Here is a 19,021-nt window from a genome sequence, read left to right on the forward strand (position 1 = left end):
TCTTGAGTTTCATGCGTTTAGCAAATTGTATCTTATATTTTGGGTATCCTAAGTTTTGGGCTAATATCCACTTATCAGTGAATACATATTGTGTGAGTTCCTTTGTGATTGTGTTACCTCACTCAAGATGATGCCCTCCAGGTCCATTCATTTGGCTAGGAATTTCATAAATTCATTCTTTTTAATAGCTGAGTAGTACTCCATTGTGTAAATGTACCATAATTTCTGTATCCATTCCTCTGTTGAGGGACATCTGGGTTCTTTCCAGCTTCTGGCTATTATAAATAGGGCTGCTATGAACATAGTGGAGCATGTGTCCTTCTTACCGGTTGGGAGATCTTCTGGATATATGCCCAGGAGTGGTATTGCTGGATCCTCCGGTAGTACTATGTCCAATTTTCTGAGGAACCGCCAGACTGATTTCCAGAGTGGTTGTACAAGCTTGCAATCCCACCAACAATGGAGGAGTGTTCCTCTTTCTCCACATCCTCGCCAGCTTCTGCTGTCACCTGAATTTTTGATCTTAGCCATTCTGACTGGTGTGAGGTGGAATCTCAGGGTTGTTTTGATTTGCATTTCCCTGATGATTAAGGATGTTGAACATTTTTTCAGGTGTTTCTCTGCCATTCGGTATTCCTCAGGTGAGAATTCTTTGTTCAGTTCTGAGCCCCATTTTTAATGGGGTTATTTGACTTTCTGGAGTCCACCTTCTGGAGTTCTTTATATATATTGGATATTAGTCCCCTATCTGATTTAGGATAGGTAAAGATCCTTTCCCAATCTGTTGGTGGTTTTTTTGTCTTATTGATGGGGTCTTTTTGCCTTGCAGAAGCTTTGTAGTTTCATGAGGTCCCACTTGTCAATTCTCGATCTTACAGCACAAGCCATTGCTGTTCTATTCAAGAATTTTTCCCCTGTGCCCATATCTTCAAGGCTTTTCCCCACTTTCTCCTCTATAAGTTTCAGTGTCTCTGGTTTTATGTGAAGTTCCTTGATCCACTTAGACTTGACCTTAGTACAAGGAGATAGGAATGGATCGATTCGCATTCTTCTATATGTTAACAACCAGTTGTGCCAGCACCATTTGTTGAAAATGCTGTCTTTCTTCCACTGGATGTTTTTAGCTCCCTTGTCGAAGATCAAGTGACCGTAGGTGTGTGGGTTCATTTCTGGGTCTTCAATTCTATTCCATTGGTCTATTTGTCTGTCACTATACCAGTACCACACAGTTTTTATCACAATTGCTCTGTAGTAAAGCTTTAGGTCCGGCATGGTGATTCCACCAGAGGTTCTTTTATCCTTGAGAAGAGTATTTGCTATCCTAGCTTTTTTGTTATTCCAGATGAATTTGCAGATTGCACTTTCTAATTCGTTGAAGAATTGATTTGGAATTTTGATGGGGATTGCATTGAATCTGTAGATTGCTTTTGGCAAGATAGCCATTTTTACAATGTTGATCCTGCCAATCCATGAGCATGGAAGATCTTTCCATCTTCTGAGATCTTCTAGAATTTCTTTCTTCAGAGACTTGAAGTTTTTATTATACAGATCTTTCACTTCCTTAGTTAGAGTCACGCCAAGATATTTTATATTATTTGTGACTATTGAGAAGGGTGTTGTTTCCCTAATTTCTTTCTCAGCCTGTTTATTCTTTGTGTAGAGAAAGGCCATTGATTTGTTTGAGTTAATTTTATATCCAGCTCCTTCACCGAAGCTGTTTATCAGGTTTAGGAGTTCTCTGGTGGAATTTTTAGGGTCACTTATATATACTATCATATCATCTGCAAAAAGTGATATTTTGACTTCATCTTTTCCAATTTGTATCCCTTTGATCTCCTTTTGTTGTCGAATTGCTCTGGCTAGGACTTCAAGTACAATGTTGAATAGGTATGGAGAAAGTGGACAGCCTTGTCTAGTCCCTGATTTTAGAGGGATTGCTTCAAGCTTCTCGCCATTTACTTTGATAACCGGCCTGAGTAGGGCCACAAGCCTCTTCCGGTCGGACCAGCACCAGGGTAGCTAGAGTGCAGGGTCAGCTGACACCTGCCAGTTACCCATGACACCCGCCACAGGATTTTGAGACTTATGGTGAGTGGAACACAGCTTCTCCTCCTGTCCAATCACGCGGGACCTGAGACTGCTTTGGTTGGGGAGGCAGAAAACCGGCCTGAGTAGGGCTACAAGCCTCTTCCGGTCGGACCAGCACCGGGGTAGCTAGGACTCAGGGTCGGCTGACACTTGCCAGCTACCCATAACACCCACCACAGGATCTTAAGACTTCTGGTGAGTGGAACACAGCTTCTGCTCCAATCCAATTGCGCGCAGGACCTGAGACTGCATTAGTTAGGGAAGCAGAAAAACGGCCTGAGTAGGGCCACAAGCCTCTTCCGGTCGGACCAGCACCGGGGTAGCTAGGACTCAGGGTCGGCTGACATCCGCCAGCTACACACGACACCCACCACAGGAATTTGAGACTTCTGGTGAGTGGAACACAGCTTCTGCTCCAGTCCAATCGCGCAGGACCTGAGTTAAGATTTTCTAAGGGACCTAGACAGGTTTCCTGAAAACGGTTAAAGGATGTATTCCTCCTACTGTATTCTGGAAGCAAAGGGTCTCATAAGAGCCAACTATTTCCCCACGGAAACTGAAAGCACTTCAGAATCTCTATGTTCAAGTCTGCCAAGGGGCTGCCAGGAAGTTACATTATTGCTGAGCCAAGGAATTTTCCTGAGGAACAGAAAAAAAATTAATTGGCACCATTTCTGTGGGAACTCAAAGGAATTCTTTGACTAGAATTTTACATCTTGAAGAAATACGAGAGGAAAGTGCTAAGAACCCCAGTTCATAGATCACAGATAAATTTTTTCACCAAAATGCAGTTTTAAAGTCAATTTTCCCAACTTGGTTTTGATATCAGAAAATGCAGAAGAATGGTGTCACAGATATAATGTGCTTCTATTCCTCTCCATTTCCTAGCCCTGAGCCAGGAAGAAGTCAAAGGCCTGTTCATTGCCACAAACCAGAGGAATAGATCTCGTCGGCATATTTGGAGTGAGCCAGGATTCTGTATAGCAGAGTTCTCTGTGGGCTGATGAATTCATGAAATTCTCACGGAGGGAAAGGCTTCTGCATCATTTGGGTGTTTGCCAAATATCAAGCATCCTATAAAATAGGTTGGCAGTTATGGGGCCACTAGACCATGATCCACAAATCCCCAAAGTTCACTAGAGGCACAGGAAGTTCCTTCCTCGAGGATGTGAACACAACATTATATCCTATTCTCAGCTTCCAGATTGCCCATGGTTCCTAAATGTGTGATTTCTTTTGGGCTTTTTCTACCATGCCAAGACCAACTCCATTAGAAACACAGCAAACAAAGAACAGAAACATTACCAAACAGCCCCCCTGGTCATGGCACTCACCAATAATCTGCTCATCTCAGTTAATTAAAAAGCCAAATGAAGGATCCCTAATTGCTGTTACTCAGGGCAAACCCTAATACAAGGGTATACCAATTCTAATCAAATGTCTACAGCAAGCAGCCCCAGATCTAGATAAGCATAAGAATTACTTATAGAACTTCCAAATTTTGGTTGCCATTCATACTCTGTATGTAAATGTAGACGTTATATGTAAATGTTCTATAGATAACTTTTACATTATCATTCTTTCCATGTGGATTTCTCATGTCTGAAATACATTTCCCTGAAGTCATAATTCTATCTAAAGAATAAAATAAAAATATATCAATAGTCACTTTATCAGTACCAGAAATCTGAAAGAACATATTTGTTTGTGATAATGACTATGCTATTTGGGTATATTTAATAATCAATCACCAAAACTTTGTTTTGAAACTTTGTGTTTGGCCCTATGGGCTTAGAAGTTTGTAATCCTGGCAAAGTCTCTGCCCAATTCTTCAATCCAAACTACAGAGTTATTATGGGCTTGTCTTTCGGAGGGGTTTGCATGCCCGTGGAAAAGATTTAGTCAGGGAGCATATTTTGTGTTCTCCGAGTACACAGTGCTGGCCAGTTTGATAAATGTTAAATAATAAAATTGTCTTTAAAGCAGGAGACCTGGAGAAACGTGGAAGGCATTACTCTTATGTGGGGGAAAAGAGACTTCTGAGCCCTGTGGTATTTCCATCAGGCTATGCTTGCCAATTTTAGATATATTAAATAGAAAAGAGGGAAAATTGTCAAAATGTGAACATTTGTACTCCATAAAAGAATAGTGGCTTCAGCTGCTTTTTCCAGTATAACTCATATTTCCATTTGTCATATTGCTCACAAAGGGTATTTTTTTTGGTTAAAGTTATACCTGATTTTTTTTAATATGGTTTCTTATTTCTTGCCTAAAATGAGACTGTGCTAACGTGCGCTATGTAACTTCTGTCAGAAATGAAGGCAAAACCTGAGAGATACAAACTTCCTAATAATAATGAAGACAAAAGTTTTTTTAAAAATGAGTTCAGAGGAATCTAGGGCTAGTTCTAATTTTTTTTTAAAAAATGTGGCTGATAGAACCAAGGTAAAAAGTATACCCTTGCAGTCTGTAAAATGAGGCTTCCATTTTCCCATAGAGAAGGAGGCCATCCAATCCCTCCCTCACCATGGAGCCCAACCCCAGCCTACTGCTCTCTTCAAAGGCTTCTTCTTCTCTTCAGCTTTTATGGCTATACATACAGGACGTGCCCTCCAGTAGACAGTGAGGAGGTAAGAGGATGAGGTTTCTTTGTTAGTTTCCTGAGGCCCTCAAGTAAAACTACAGGATGGAGAGAAGGGATAGGCAGGTATCCCACTGGTCACATGTGCCTTAGCAGGAATGTAGTCCCAGCAACTCGTGCCTCCATTCTACAGGGAAAAGTTACTATTCCCCAAGACCTGCTTTGTATGCTGCTTCTATCAAAACCCTCTGCAGTCCTAGCTCTGACAATAAAATATGACCTGAACAAGAAACAGAACCAAAGGACAGAAAAACACTTAAGTGTTTACCTCAAATATATTTTATATTAATAATAGGTTAATCAAACTCAAGAGCTTTAAAATAGGTTGTAGTACCAAAATTTGATAGTAAACAACGAATCTATTAAATCTATAAAATACTTGTGTGTAAGCATAAGAACTGGTTCAATGTGATCACACCTACAGTCGCAGTGCTGAGGAACTGGGGGCAGGTGGACATCTTAAACTCAGTGGTGAGCCAGCTAGCCAATCCAGGAAGTTCAGGGTTTAGTGAGAGGCCAACATTCAGTGGAGAGCGATCAAGGAAGACATTGGGTATCTTCTATGCATTTTTATTAGTTCTTTGGAAATGTCCTATATGTTTTGATCATATTTACCCTCCCTCTCCTAACTCATCCCATATACATCCTGCACTTCCTATTCGCCCAACTTTGTGTCATTTTCCCTCATGGCCCAGACAAATTTGTGCTACTCAAGTATTCTTGAATGTGTGACTTTCCACTGGAGCATGGTTGACTTACCAGGGCTTCACTGTTAGAGAGAGCTAGCTCACCTACATTCTCCATGCGAAGGCTTGGTCTGCTTGGGCTTGCAAAGGTTTGTGCATGCTATCATAACTAACCATGTGCAGCTGTCCTGCTGTTTCCAGAACAAAGGGTGACATTTTTCAGTAATAGGGTCTTACTATCAAGTACTGGAAGGTAACCAGGAACATTGGTGATGGGCTGTAATATTTGGAGATCTCTGGAATCTGACTATCCAACAAGAAGAGACTTATTCATGATACTAGAATTTTTTTATATGTAGTCTATGATACCTACTAGGGGCCTTGTTGCACCATTATAAAATAGCTTCATTTAAATTTTTATGTGTTTGTACACAGATCAGGGAGCTTTTATAGTACTAGGTTTCATTGTGACTTTTTTTTGAAAAGTGTTCAGTATTATTTATTACTCCCTGTATTTATCTACCCTGTACTATCCCAACCAGAATTTAACCCCTTTTATTCCATAATAAAACTAATCATCACAGATGCATATCACTCCTTTACATTTATGACAAATGATAAAAGTATCTCAATATTTAAATAAAATCTAGCAAAATTAAAAAGGCAAATAATCACAGTTATATAAAGTTTTAAATTCTGTGACTATTCAATAAGGAAACTCTTTTAAAAAGTCAAACAAGACAGGAATACCTAAACATTAGGATAATATAATACTTAGCTTTATAAGTTCTATCCCTAACATTCTTTAATTTTATACTTGCTAACAAAATAGTAAATAAAGGTATGACTCAGTATTTAACTATCTTGTTATCAGCAAAATATTTTTCAAATTAATAACAAGGTGCAAAATGAAAATAACTGAAGAAAAATTTGGCATTTGTATTAAGACAGAGAAAGAATTAAAATCCAACTGAATACTTAGAAAGCACACACATAACATGTCTGTGAACAAAGCTAGCTCAATAGTCTCAAAAATCTTCCACTATTAAAAAACTGGATGTTCTATTACAAAAGCATAAAAATGGATGAATGCTAATGAACTAATAATGAAAGCTGAAAATGAAAGGTAGACTTTGAAAGTGAAAGAGCCAGAGGTTGTGTGTGACTACAAGGAAGCAGTGCCTTAGAGACACAGCAGGGAAACTGTACTTATGAACTCATGAATAGTTGTGACTGCCAACACAAAAGGTATACAAGCCATAGCCAACCAAGTCCCAGTATGGAGAGGGAATGAGGGAGTGCAGTCCCACCCATAGTGTGAAGATAGTGACAATTGTTAGACACTGGGAAGAGGAAAAAGTGTTTTCTCTAAGAATGTGGCCCCTGGTAGGTTGGCCACACTCAGATGAAAGACCATATAATCATATAATCAAGAATAACTTGACAACACATAATGGTCGTAAAGGCTTAAGAAAAAAATGATACGAAGTTGGGTGGGATCTGAAAGGAGTTGGGGGTGTGAATATATCAAAACATAATGTAGGAAACTCTCAAATAACTAATTTGAAGGAAGAAAAATCAGAATTTACAAAAATACAGAAAGTTCTAGTTTCCTTTCTGTTGCTATGATAAAATATCCTGACAAAAAGCAGCTTAGGGAGATAGGGTTTTTTAGTTCACAATTCCTGGTAACACTCCATCAGTGGAGTAAAGTCTAGAAGAGGAATGTACAGCAGCTAGCTCCATCACATCCATAATCAAAAGCAGAAGAAATGAAGCCAGGCCCATCTCCTGGCACACAGCATCCACAGTACAGTCTGTGATTCCATGCTTAGAAAAATGTGCTACCCACAATATGTGTACATCGTCTCTCTACATCAATTAGCAATCAAGGTAGCCCCACCAAGATCCCTACAGGTCAACCTGATCTAGATAATCCCTCACTGAGACTCTACTCAGGTGACTCTAGGTTGTCTCTAATTGACAATTAAAATGAATTGTCACATATTATGTGTGTGTGTTCACTTTTTAAAGGCAATTATCAAAGTCTATGGCAAATACAATTGAAAGAATACATCAATAAGGAAATCATAGAAAGGGAAGGGAGGGAAAGGAGAAAAAGATGGAAGAAAAGAAAAAGACAAAGGAAGAAACAGGAAAATCAGTAGTAAAATAGGAGAATGTAATGTCCAGAAGATTTTTTCATGTAAAACATAGCATTGTTTTAGTAAGAATACATTATGAAAATTACATCAAATGAGGTAAAAAAAATTTTTAAATACTACTAGACTAATAAGAAATGTTTGTATAATATTATAGAGATAAATTTTAGCAATCAATTTCAAATCCAAGTGAAAGAGTTTGAATATAATAACTATTCCATATAGAAGTACTAATATATCAGTTATTTAATTAAGAAATACATAATAATTTTGATTGATGATACATATATACATTCATTATTTTAACATTTATGCTTTTAATATTTATAACAAAATAAATAATAATTTCTTAAAAATAAATGGAAATACATTTCTAGTTTCCTGCTGAGGTTTGTTAGGAATAAAATAAAGCTGTTCATTATGAACATTCTTCTTTTTTTTCAGAAAATTCTAGATATTCTCAGAGCATATCACTTAAATTAATGTATCTACTGAGAATTAGAAAAGGAGAGGCCTCCCAAGGATATCAATCAGCCTTGGCCTATTGATATGCAATAAGACTGTGCGTATCTTCTATAAAGGACAGACAAGGCAGCCCACCTAAGTGAAAAGGATCCAAAGAAGGCAATGTAGTCAGAGAGAGCCACTCCTACATGAAGACTCAGTTGCACAAGTGTTACATATCTGTAGAGGGCCTAGGTCTAGCCCATGCATGCTGTCTGCTTGGCAGTTCAATCTCTATGAACCCTTATGGACCCAGGTTAGTTGATACTGTAGGTTTTCATATGGTGTCCTTGACCCCTCTGACTTCTTCAATCCTTCCTCTCCATCTTCCACAAGATTCCCCAAATTCCACTTAACGTTCAGGTGTGGGTCTAAATATCAGTTTCCATTGGTTGCTGGGTGAAACCTCTCTGATGACAGTTATGCTAGGCTCCTGTCTGCAAGGATAGCAGAATATCATTAATAGCACCAGGGTTTTGGTTCCCTCTTATGGGATGGGTTTCAAGTTGGGTCTTCCCTCAAATTCTGCTCTATCTTTTACCCCTGTACATCTTTTAGGCAGTACAGATTGTGGGTCTCAGGTTTTGTGGCTGGGTTGGTGCCCAATCCCTACATTGGAAGGAAGACTTGCCTGGTTACAAGAGATGGCCTGTTCAGGCTCCATATTCCCCATTGCTAGGTGTAGCATGTAGATTCTACTATCCTGCGTTAAGCTCCAAGTAGACCATGCTACCAGCCACCACTGTTCCCCTACATCCACAGATGAGATACACATACACATTAGCTTATTTTTAATATGCTTTTCAGCTCAATGGCTGAGCATTTCTAAGTTTCTCACTGCTAATGTGCCCTTCCCTTCAGTGTTCCTGGCTAAACATCTCTAAATCTGACCTCGACTTAGTTGTCTTATCACCTTTTTCTCACTCAGAACCCTAAAGCAGCCCTCAGCTTAGTTGTGTTTCTAAATTCCCACCTACTACCCTAGGCCCAGTCGGGAAAGCAGCCAATGACCACTCCATCTGAGATCTCACATGGCTGGTGGCTCTCTCTCTCATCCAAAGCATGACGAAATCCCTTTGCTCCTCCTGCATCTACTAGCCTGTCTGCAGGAACCTGGAATCCCCACCTCTTCTGCCCAGCCACTAGCCATTAGCATCTTTATTGATCAATCAAAAACCAATTGGGGAACAGATCTTCAGCGTTCACATGCAGTTCACATGTAGCATTCACAAGCATCAGAAACACCCCCTACACCTAGGAGTTTTATCTAGAGTCATGCAAGAATCCTGGGAGTTTCTATTATTCTAGATTTATAGTTCATCCCAGAGATACACCACCTTCCAATCCAGTTGTTTCTCCCAGTACTTTCTCCCTCAGTAATCACCCACTTTATCTCCTTTGTACCATCCTTAGACCCTTCTTCACTCATTCTCCTCCATCCATCCACCCTCCCCCCAATGTCTAATCCATTTCCCCTTCTCAGCGAGATGTGTTCATCACAGAAACTAGAAACAACCTAGGTATCCCTCAACTCAAGAACGAATAAAGAAAATGTGGTATTTATACAATGGAATGTTACTCAGTCATTAAAAACAACAACATTATGAAATTTGCTGGTGAATGGATAGAACTCAGAAAGGTAATTCTGAGTGAGGTAACCAAGACACAGAAAGACAAATATGGTACGTACTCACTTATAAGTGGATATTAGCCATAAAGGACAGGATAACTGTACTAAAACCCACAGACCCAAAAAAGCCTAATAACAAGTAGGGCCCCAGGAGGGTATGCTTGTTTTGTTTTTTTGGGTTTTTTTATTTTTAATTAAGTAATGAAATACAATCAAAAGTACAATAGAAAGGGTACTTCCCCACTGCTCAGAGTGACACAACACTTCCGGGAAAATGTGAGTGGCAGAAAGGATTCAGAGCTTTAAACATGTTTATACTCAGAAATCACATGCTCAGAAACTATCACTACAAAATAACCACCAGTGTGGGCAAGGAGACCTGTGGGAGTAGCACTGGCGATGCATGGCTGTACAAACAGAAAACAAGTAGCATCTGAGAGGAGAATGGATAAATACCTCACTGACTGCGTGCACTTGGAGACTCAATGCAGTCATTAAAAATGTTTACAGAACAACAACGTAAGATTCTTGGGTTGTGAGACAAGGAGAAAAAAATCAGTACACATGAGTGTAATCCTAAGTCAAAACAAACAATAGAGGGAATGAACACTCTACATGAATAAGCACCAAGGCACTTGGGAGGCATCCACTAGTGAATGAGAATCATGTCGATTCTTAGTACCTTTGTGTTTTCCAAGTGCTAGGAGAAAACAGAACTTAAAGCCAATAAACAAATGAAGTGGTACCAAATATATATGCAGCCCTCAAGTTAAGGATATGTGGAGGCTCTAGAGTTTATAAACAAGTCTGTAGTCCAGATATCACTCAGCATTGCCCTGTGGATCTTGGTCTAGTTGCCTACCAGTTCTCAAACTCGTTAATAAAACACAACCAGACTTAAATCTAGCCACCTTCTAAGCCCTACTACAAAGGAGTTCTTTCCAATGTTACAGATTAATTTTCTGTGAATATATAGTATACAACATGCCTTAATCTTTTTACTATGAAAAGAAATGGCTATGGAGATTGCTCAGTGCGTAATGTGCTTACCTGAGTATTGATGCCTGACACACATAAAAGGTTGGACAGAGAAGTTCATCTGTGATACCAGAGCTAGGGGCAGAGCTAAGGGCACAGAGATAGGCAGATCCATTGGGCTTGCTAGCCAGACAATCTAAGCCAAATTGAAAAATTCTAGATTCAGCAAGGTATACTGCTTTAAAAACTAAGGTGTAGAATAACTGAGGTAGAGACCTGACATTGACCTCTGACCTCCACATGTATGAACTCTGGTGGATATACACACACATAGAAAAGAAAGAAAGGGAGGGGAAGAGAAAATGAGATGGGGATAGAAAGACAAAGAGGAAAAGGGAAGGGGAACATGGAACAGGGGAGAAGAGAATAGATAAAAATGGACCAGAATGGTCTTTACAGTGTGGGTAGTTCCTACTGTAGTGCATCTCCTGCCAGGACAAAGAGTAACATACTCCATAGGGGAAGCCAAGCTGGAAAGAGAAGTAGGTTTTATTGTCAAATCAATATGGTATCTTTACATTAAGTTGTAGGTTGAGAGGAAATACTCTTCCCAATAATCACCTTGAATTTGTATTGATTTTCTCTTCTGTGCTTATTGTTTTTAGCCTGCATTTGTATTTGTCTCTGTAGAGTAAGCTCTTGTATAGGGCGGCCATCCCTTTCATTATGTTCTTTGCAACTGCATGGTATCTATGAAGCAAATGGTTCACTTTGGCCTTGTTATCTAACAGCCAGCCCTATTCAGGTTTGTTTCCTTCGAAAGCTTTAGTAAAATATATCCAAGCCAGTCAGTCACCAACAGAATTTCAGCGCAATGCTTTCTGACCTCTTCCACACACGCAAATATTCACATAATAGATGATTTGTTGCTTTTGTGAACAATATTCAAATCAAATGAAAAAAATACTAAAAAGAGAAATTGAAAGGAACTAAACCATGAGTCGGTCTTGAGGCTTTTACATCATGTGACCAAGGGTTTCAAACAAGCAGCTAGCAGGTTGACAAAAACTTTTTGATGAAAATTATCTAATAATCATATTAACTCTTCTCAAAGCAAACAGAAACACAGAGGTGGGATGTGGGGAAAAGCTGCCTCTACTACATCTGGGAGTGACAAAAAGAGACTGCCAACATTGCCAAAAGTTATAGGCCCTACTTTTAGAATAATGAACCTGCCATGAAGGAGGAGGTAGTGAAGTTTCTAGATCATTTTTCTTTGGAGCATATCCCACTTAATAATAATTTATCAAGGGAGGTGCTTTAGTCTATTTCATATGAGAAGGAAAGGCAGGGATGAGAGATATTAGCTTGTACATAAGCAGCTCACTACTAAGACTTGAGACTGGGTTTCAGTCTGTCTCTCTGTCTCTCTGTCTCTCTCTGTCTCTCTGTCTCTCTCTCTCGATTTGAGACTGTTGTGTTTACGTAATTATGAAGGAACAAAACACATTTCTTTCTGCCTTGAAATCATCTTGTTTACAATTTAAAAGTTAAGAATTTGAAATTAGGTGGGGTAATTGAAACAAAATTATTAAGAAGGATTCGTTCTTTATTATAAATTAATAAAAATAAATGTATATGTGTTGGAGGAGTGGCATAGTGCATGTGTGATCTCAGGATCAGATTCCTGTTTCTAGGCTTGGCAGTAGGGACCTTTACCCAGTGAGTCATCTTGATACCACGCCCCCCGCCCCAGATGCAGTATTTTAATTCAGTGGAACCTATTCATGAAGCAAAATTGTAATTGGCACGTCTCTGGAAATAGTTTACTGGAGACACCTTCAGTGGGTACAGAAAATGTAGCTAGCTACCTGTGTTACTTGAGATAAAAATGGGTTCTGGGTTAGGCAAACGGATGTCAGAAATAAGGTAATGGTTTACCTTAATGGTATAGCTTCTAAGGGGATGCTGCCCTTCTGTTGTGGTAGGGTGGCGCTTAGCACTACAGGAAGCTAATCTCAGGAGCTGAATTTGTGTGGAAGCTGATAAATATCAAGTTGTAAAAGAAACAAAATCTCAACAGCTCTTGGTGATTTTTGCTGCTCAACCAGTTAGCCCTCAGGCTGGCTTGCAGTCTTCATTTCTCCTGGGATTCTAATCTGCTGACAATATGTTAGTTCTGGAGCAATAAACTTCTGAAAAGTCAAGGATGTCCCTCCAGGAAGGCAAAATGATTGCCATAGACATGATTTAGATGCAAAGAACCTTTCAGAAAGAGAGTCTTCCAATGTCCCTGGACCTGAACTCACCAAAATGGACATTAGGGGTCAGTCCACACAACTGGGCTTGGTACCCTTCAGATAATTAAAGGTACTGCCTAGAGCTTAAAATATCTTCCTTCCAGAGAAATCATTTTCAGTTCCATCAGTGACCACATTTATAGACAAGAACACCCCTCTGCCATCTCTCAAATCTTTTATGTTATGATTTCATGTTTGTCCAGTTTCTTCCTTTATGAAAAGGATCCCTAAAGATTCCCCCAGGGCTAGATAACCAAATTCTAGCTGAATAGGATAGTTTTATGTCCTTCTGCACTGGGCATATTGTGAAATAACAACCTGTTAAGAACATGCTTCCCCTGAGACATTACAATGAGTAGATTAAAAAGCTACATAAACAAGAAGTTGAAAACTCAGATGAGTCCCAAGGCCAGGCAGGTTGCACAAGTGTGTTGTTACTCAGTTACAGGGATTGAGGTGGTCTGGAGTTGCCATAGCCTCCCCAAAGACATGTGGGTCTACTTATGTCTTTGAATACCACAGTGAGCAAATGAATCTGCCTGTGTCCTGCCAGTAGGCTCCCTACTCCACCCTCTCCCCTTGTCTTATACCAGCCTCCAGTGTTCCATTGGCAATCACATAGGACCCAGGGCCTTTCTATTCGTCTGTGATACACAAAAAATTACATGGTAACCTCCTAAATAAAACCTTTTAAAAAGAAAACATTTAATTACAAAATCAATCAGTATTTCCATCTTCTAGAGATAAGGTTTTCAAATGCCCCTAAGTCTTTGATGACCTTTAGTTTTTTTTTAACTGTGGTCTCCTTTCTCAAAATTAGAGATAGTGTTTCTTCAACGAATGTTTAATATTAATGACATCAATATTTTTATATATGGCAGGTCCTAGATTAAGTCATTTGTCCACATAATATCTTCATTATAATTTCTTTTGTTACCTTTAGAAATTTATAGGGAACAGTACAAGAATTAATATATGTGTATAGTGCGTTATGATCAAGGCAAGGAAGTTTCCGTTACGTCTCCCTAAATACTTATAATAATTAGAGTCATTTTAAGAACAGTATGATTCTTCAATGTGTCTATACACTGTGTACCAATCAAACCAGGGGAATGAATGTTTCTGTTTCATTATTGCTTTGTGTGGAAGCTTTAGCCTCCTCTTCTGCTGTGCATAAAGTATATAGTAGGTTATTGTGTGCTATATTCTCCCCTACACTAGGACTTGTTACTTCTCTCGAGCTATGTGCTCATTCATCAGCCTCCTCTTGTCCCTCTTCTCCACCACTTCCCAGCAGGTAGCTCTGTGAATTCTATCTTCCAACTGAGTTTTGTAGTAGTCTCATGTAGGAGGGAACATGCAGATATTTTTTCATGCTGTGTCTTAGTTTATTTAACATGATGACTTCCAATTGTGCTTGGGAACCTGCTTTTATATGAATTTTAGTGTTTTCTTCTAGTTCTGGGAGGGATGTCTTTGGTAGTTTGATGGTGATGCTATTGACCCTGAAGGTTGTTCTGATTGTATGGATATTCTACCTTCTAATCCATGAACATATTTCTATGCTATAATGTCCTCTCTGTAATTTATATTGGAAGTTTTGTAATTTTCATTTGCATGGGTCTCATAGCTCCTTAAATGTATCCTAGTTATCCTCCTCACCCCCACTTTGTAGCTCTTGTGGTATATAATTTGTCTCCTGAAGTAGCTGTGCTCGAGTCACCGGTGCTCTGCTGAGTCATTTTAGGTCTATGAGGCTTTGCTATTATGGTAGGATATCTGGTGTTAGGGACCAGATATTGGGATCTGCACAGGTCTTTGACCCCTAGGGGTAAGTATAATTCAGACAATAGCTGCCTTCACATGATAACAGAATGGGCTCTTGGGGTTATGGGGAGATAGGAGTCCTTCCTCTAGAGAAAAGCGACTACACCTACAGGAAGGCTTAGGTTGCTTCCTTAAATGGCCCACATGATGATGACAACAGGAAAACTTTCCAATAGCTAAGATTGCTAATATCTGTGCTAATGAACTTTGCTGGGACTCTTCCATTTTCTCTGAAGAGTGTCTCCCTTCCCCACTGGGTAGCCAGGTTGCAGCTGTTGGCTCCTCCTGCTCTGATTCCATTTTGCAGTCTCTGGGTTTCAAAGCTTCCAGTTTCTGCCAGGATGAATGTCATAGGTCCCTGACAGTCACTTAACTCAAAGTGCAGCTCTCATCTTTTGCTTTAGTTCCCTTTGGGAAAAGGAGGCAGGCCTCGTATTCCTCTATTTAGTCACCATGGAATCTCCACCCACAGGATCTCATTTTAATTTCTCTCTCTCTCTCTCTCTCTCTCTCTCTCTCTCTCTCTCTCTCTCTCACACACACACACACACACACACACACACACAAATGGGGTGAGGGAATGATATTGTCTATGAAAGCACAGGACTTTCACTTATCCCTAATCTTTTACAGTGATAAAGTTATTTTTTACCCATAATACAGATGCAATATATTACAAGTTTTGTACTGTCTCAGCATGTCACAGACATGAGATCTCAGTAGGTGGGAAGCTGGGGCAGGAAGATCTTCAGTATGTGGTCATCTTGGGTTATGCAGTGATAATTTCTCTCAAAAATAGTGAAACAAAAATTTTACACTAGCTTATTATTCAACTGTGAATATCAGTTAAGAGGAAGAAAATCCAATGGTTTATCATGTGAAATGATTTTTGTCCTAGTAGTTCAAATGTAAATTTCCTACTAAAATATTCTCTTCTTGTATCATAGACAAAACTCGAATGGAGGGCCCAACTTTCCCTAGTACAAGGGATTATCTGACTACTGGGCAGGAAGAACTGATTCTCCTGCAGGAGAGAGTCAAGAATGGGAAAATGTCTGTGGATGAAGCTCTAGAGAAATTTAAACATTGGCAGATGGGAAAGAGTGGTCTGGAAATGATTCAGCAGGTAATATGATCTTCTGGAACATTCCTTCACTTACAGACTTCCTGATAGGCTCTTTACATGTTTAGTGACAAGAAATATAGACAGTTCTTTTGTTCTTAATGCACCACTAAAATGATGTTTGCAACAATCAGCTGAAAGCTTGAGAAAAATATCCGAAGTCTGCACTGATGAGTTATTTGTATGGACTCAACCTTGGAATCCATACATCAAAGCAAACACCAAGTCATCTTATAATCCCTGTCCTGTGTGCAGAGAACACTTGTTTTTATCTCATTGCTGAAATTAAGATGAAGCATCCTTACAAGGGCTCAGTATTCTAAAATCTATAACAAGACTAAAATTAAAGAGAACAAAAAAATGATATCACAGCAGGCATTTAGTCCTAAATATGACCAATTTTAACCTCTTTCTTCTTATAAAATATGTCACCTATGTCATCTTGACTGTGCTCAGTAAGAGATGTCCATGTCATATTCTACTTATCTCATGGGGTTTCCCACTCCTAAAATATTTTAAGGTTCTATTCATTCCACGGCAGGAAGCCTCCTTGTATCTGCTTGATTAAACATATTTAATAAGCCAACTTAGGGCAAAATACAGAGAGCTAATATTAGCTGAATATGCCACCCCTACCAAGAGATCGTCTTTATTCTAAGAAACAATGTAGCTTCTTAATAATAGAAAAATGAGTCACTGTGATGAAATTTCAAACAATATAGCATCTTGGCCAAAGCAGTGTAGGTGATAGGACTTTCCAAGCATCTGAGATCATAGCTTGTCAGACACTACCTACCTAGAACTGCAGCTCTGGTTGCCAGTCGATGGCTGAAAGTGGTCCAGGTTTCACAATACTAATCAAAGGCAATTATTTTTCCAAACAAATGCTAAAGAAAGAGGAGGGTAGAATTCTGCACCTGTGCATTCCTCATAAGCAGAATAGCATTATTTCTCCATCTTTATCAATACCATCACCTTGACAGTTACTCTAATCCTAACATGGGAAAAATGTACTCAAGTACAAACTCACGCAATTCATTTTGCTCCCAAGGAATACATATACATTACCCTTCTCAACCCCTTATAAAAATAAAGATTTCAATACAGTTTATTGGAATACAGCTTCTTAGAAATTACTTCCCTAATTCATTCTTGAAACACTTGTTCCAATTTTGCATGTATGTTTATACCTATGTGGCCATATTTAAGGCAGCACATACACACATGTACTCATATTATTTTTCGTTTTCCTCTTCTAGCTGCAAATGTTTTCATTTGTACCCTGGAAATGAATTTATTAGTGTTTCTTATGACATGGTTAGTGGAGGATTGCTCTGGGGAAAATGGCTTATTTTCAAATATAGAAATTAAAGAATTTGAAGGGCTGGGAAGAGTCAAATAGAATCCCTAGCCCTGAAGATGAGGTGGTGACCTTTGACCTCACTCGTTAGAATGCCTGGGGCATACATCTTCACTCAGAGAAGAACATCTTCAATGCCATGGAAATACCTCCTAGAAAAGAAGCATTCCTGAAGACAACCAACCAAGCCCTCTAAAGTCTTCTGCTAAAGAAATGTATGGAACACTGGAGTGGTTTTCGTTTCTGCTAAAATGATAATAAATGTGCTAAGCAGAATATTTTGAAAACAAAGGTCACAAATATTCTGAGAAAAGGAATCTAGTTTCATAGTATTCTCCCCTAGTAACTTAATATTTTTTTTAGAAATAACAGTACCAGGAAAAAATATACCTCATGGAGGCTGGAGATGGGCTGCAAGCAGCATTCAGCTATCTGCAAGCAGCACTCAGCTATCTGGTGTAGCTGGCTGGACCATGAGAGACGTAGGCATGAAACTAAGCTCCATTTCTAGTCCTGGCTTAGAACTGTGATTTAGAGAAGTTAGCCTCCCTACGCTTCAGTTTCTCGCTCTATAAAACAGGATGCTACCGTTTTACATCTACTTCATGAAGAATAAGATTATGTATAGAGTGTCAAAAATGGGTTGGACATCTTAAAAATAGCAAGTTATTACTAAGTAGTAGTTTGGAGCAGTGATAATAGTGATAAATGCTTTCATTTTTGATCCATTAAAGATTTTTAAATCTTGATATCTATGTTCTATATGTTCTATATCCTATGCTTTCATTAAGGAAAAGCTACGGCAACTACGAGACAACATTATTGGGAAAAGGCCAGAGGATGAAAATGCCTACGGTGAGTACAAGTTGTCTGCTACTCAAAACGAGAAGGGGGTTGAATAGGAATGAAGGAACTGGAGATCCGAATGGGCTTCAGCTCAAATCTTTACTTCCTATTCTTTGAGCTGGGGATTTAATCTTTCTGGTTCCTTCTCTACTAAACAGGATTAGTCACAGGAGTGCTCTACTAACCCAAACTGAACAGTGCTCTACTGACCCAGACTGAGCAGTGTTCTCCTGACCCAGATTGAGCAGTGCTCTACTGACCCAGACAGAGCAGTGCTCTACTAACCCAGATTGAGCAGTGCTCCTCTGACCCAGACTGAGCAGTGCTCTACTGACCCAGATTGAGCAGTGCTCCTCTGACCCAGACTGAGCAGTGCTCTACTGACCCAGATTGAGCAGCCAATGCTCACAATTTATCCATTTGTTTTCTATGTAACTTACAAATAAGATAATCTTGTTCCCACATTTTTATTGGTTATTATATGGGGAATCAAATAGGCAATCACTCCTACACAGTTAAGTCTTACAATTGTCTACATGTGGATCATTTTAACTACCATTTACCAGGTGGGTCTCCCTGGAAACCACATGGTTCTTGGCAGTGCAGATTTCCCTTGCTAATAGTTAACAGTTGCCATGGGAATAGGGAAACACCAGTGTTAACAGACTCGATATCATTAAGATGGTAAATCTACTTCAGAGATGAATAACACACTCCATAATTGAAATTAAGGTATATTATCAATATGTGGCCACTCTTTCACCAAATCTCTCCTCTTACAAGAACAAATTTAAAACAAACCACTAAGAATGAGCACTGCAAAATTTGCATCTATCTACTACATGTATATATTATATAACTTTTGGGTTGTATATC

General features: G+C 39.2%; 1 protein-coding gene across 1 annotated transcript in view; it reads left to right on the forward strand.

Moving 5' to 3' along the window:
- Bank1 (B cell scaffold protein with ankyrin repeats 1) overlaps nucleotides 1-19,021 on the forward strand; it is a 288,847-nt gene that overhangs the window by 253,648 nt on the left and 16,178 nt on the right. The window contains exons 12-13 of the mRNA XM_021158677.2: nucleotides 15,764-15,942; nucleotides 18,091-18,154. Of these exons, the coding sequence (XP_021014336.2) occupies nucleotides 15,764-15,942; nucleotides 18,091-18,154 (243 nt within the window). The remainder of the gene's footprint in view (nucleotides 1-15,763; nucleotides 15,943-18,090; nucleotides 18,155-19,021) is intronic.

Source organism: Mus caroli, unplaced genomic scaffold (genome assembly GCF_978045245.1).
Source record: "Mus caroli unplaced genomic scaffold, Mus_caroli_1 scaffold_3, whole genome shotgun sequence".
Lineage (NCBI taxonomy): Eukaryota > Metazoa > Chordata > Mammalia > Rodentia > Muridae > Mus > Mus caroli.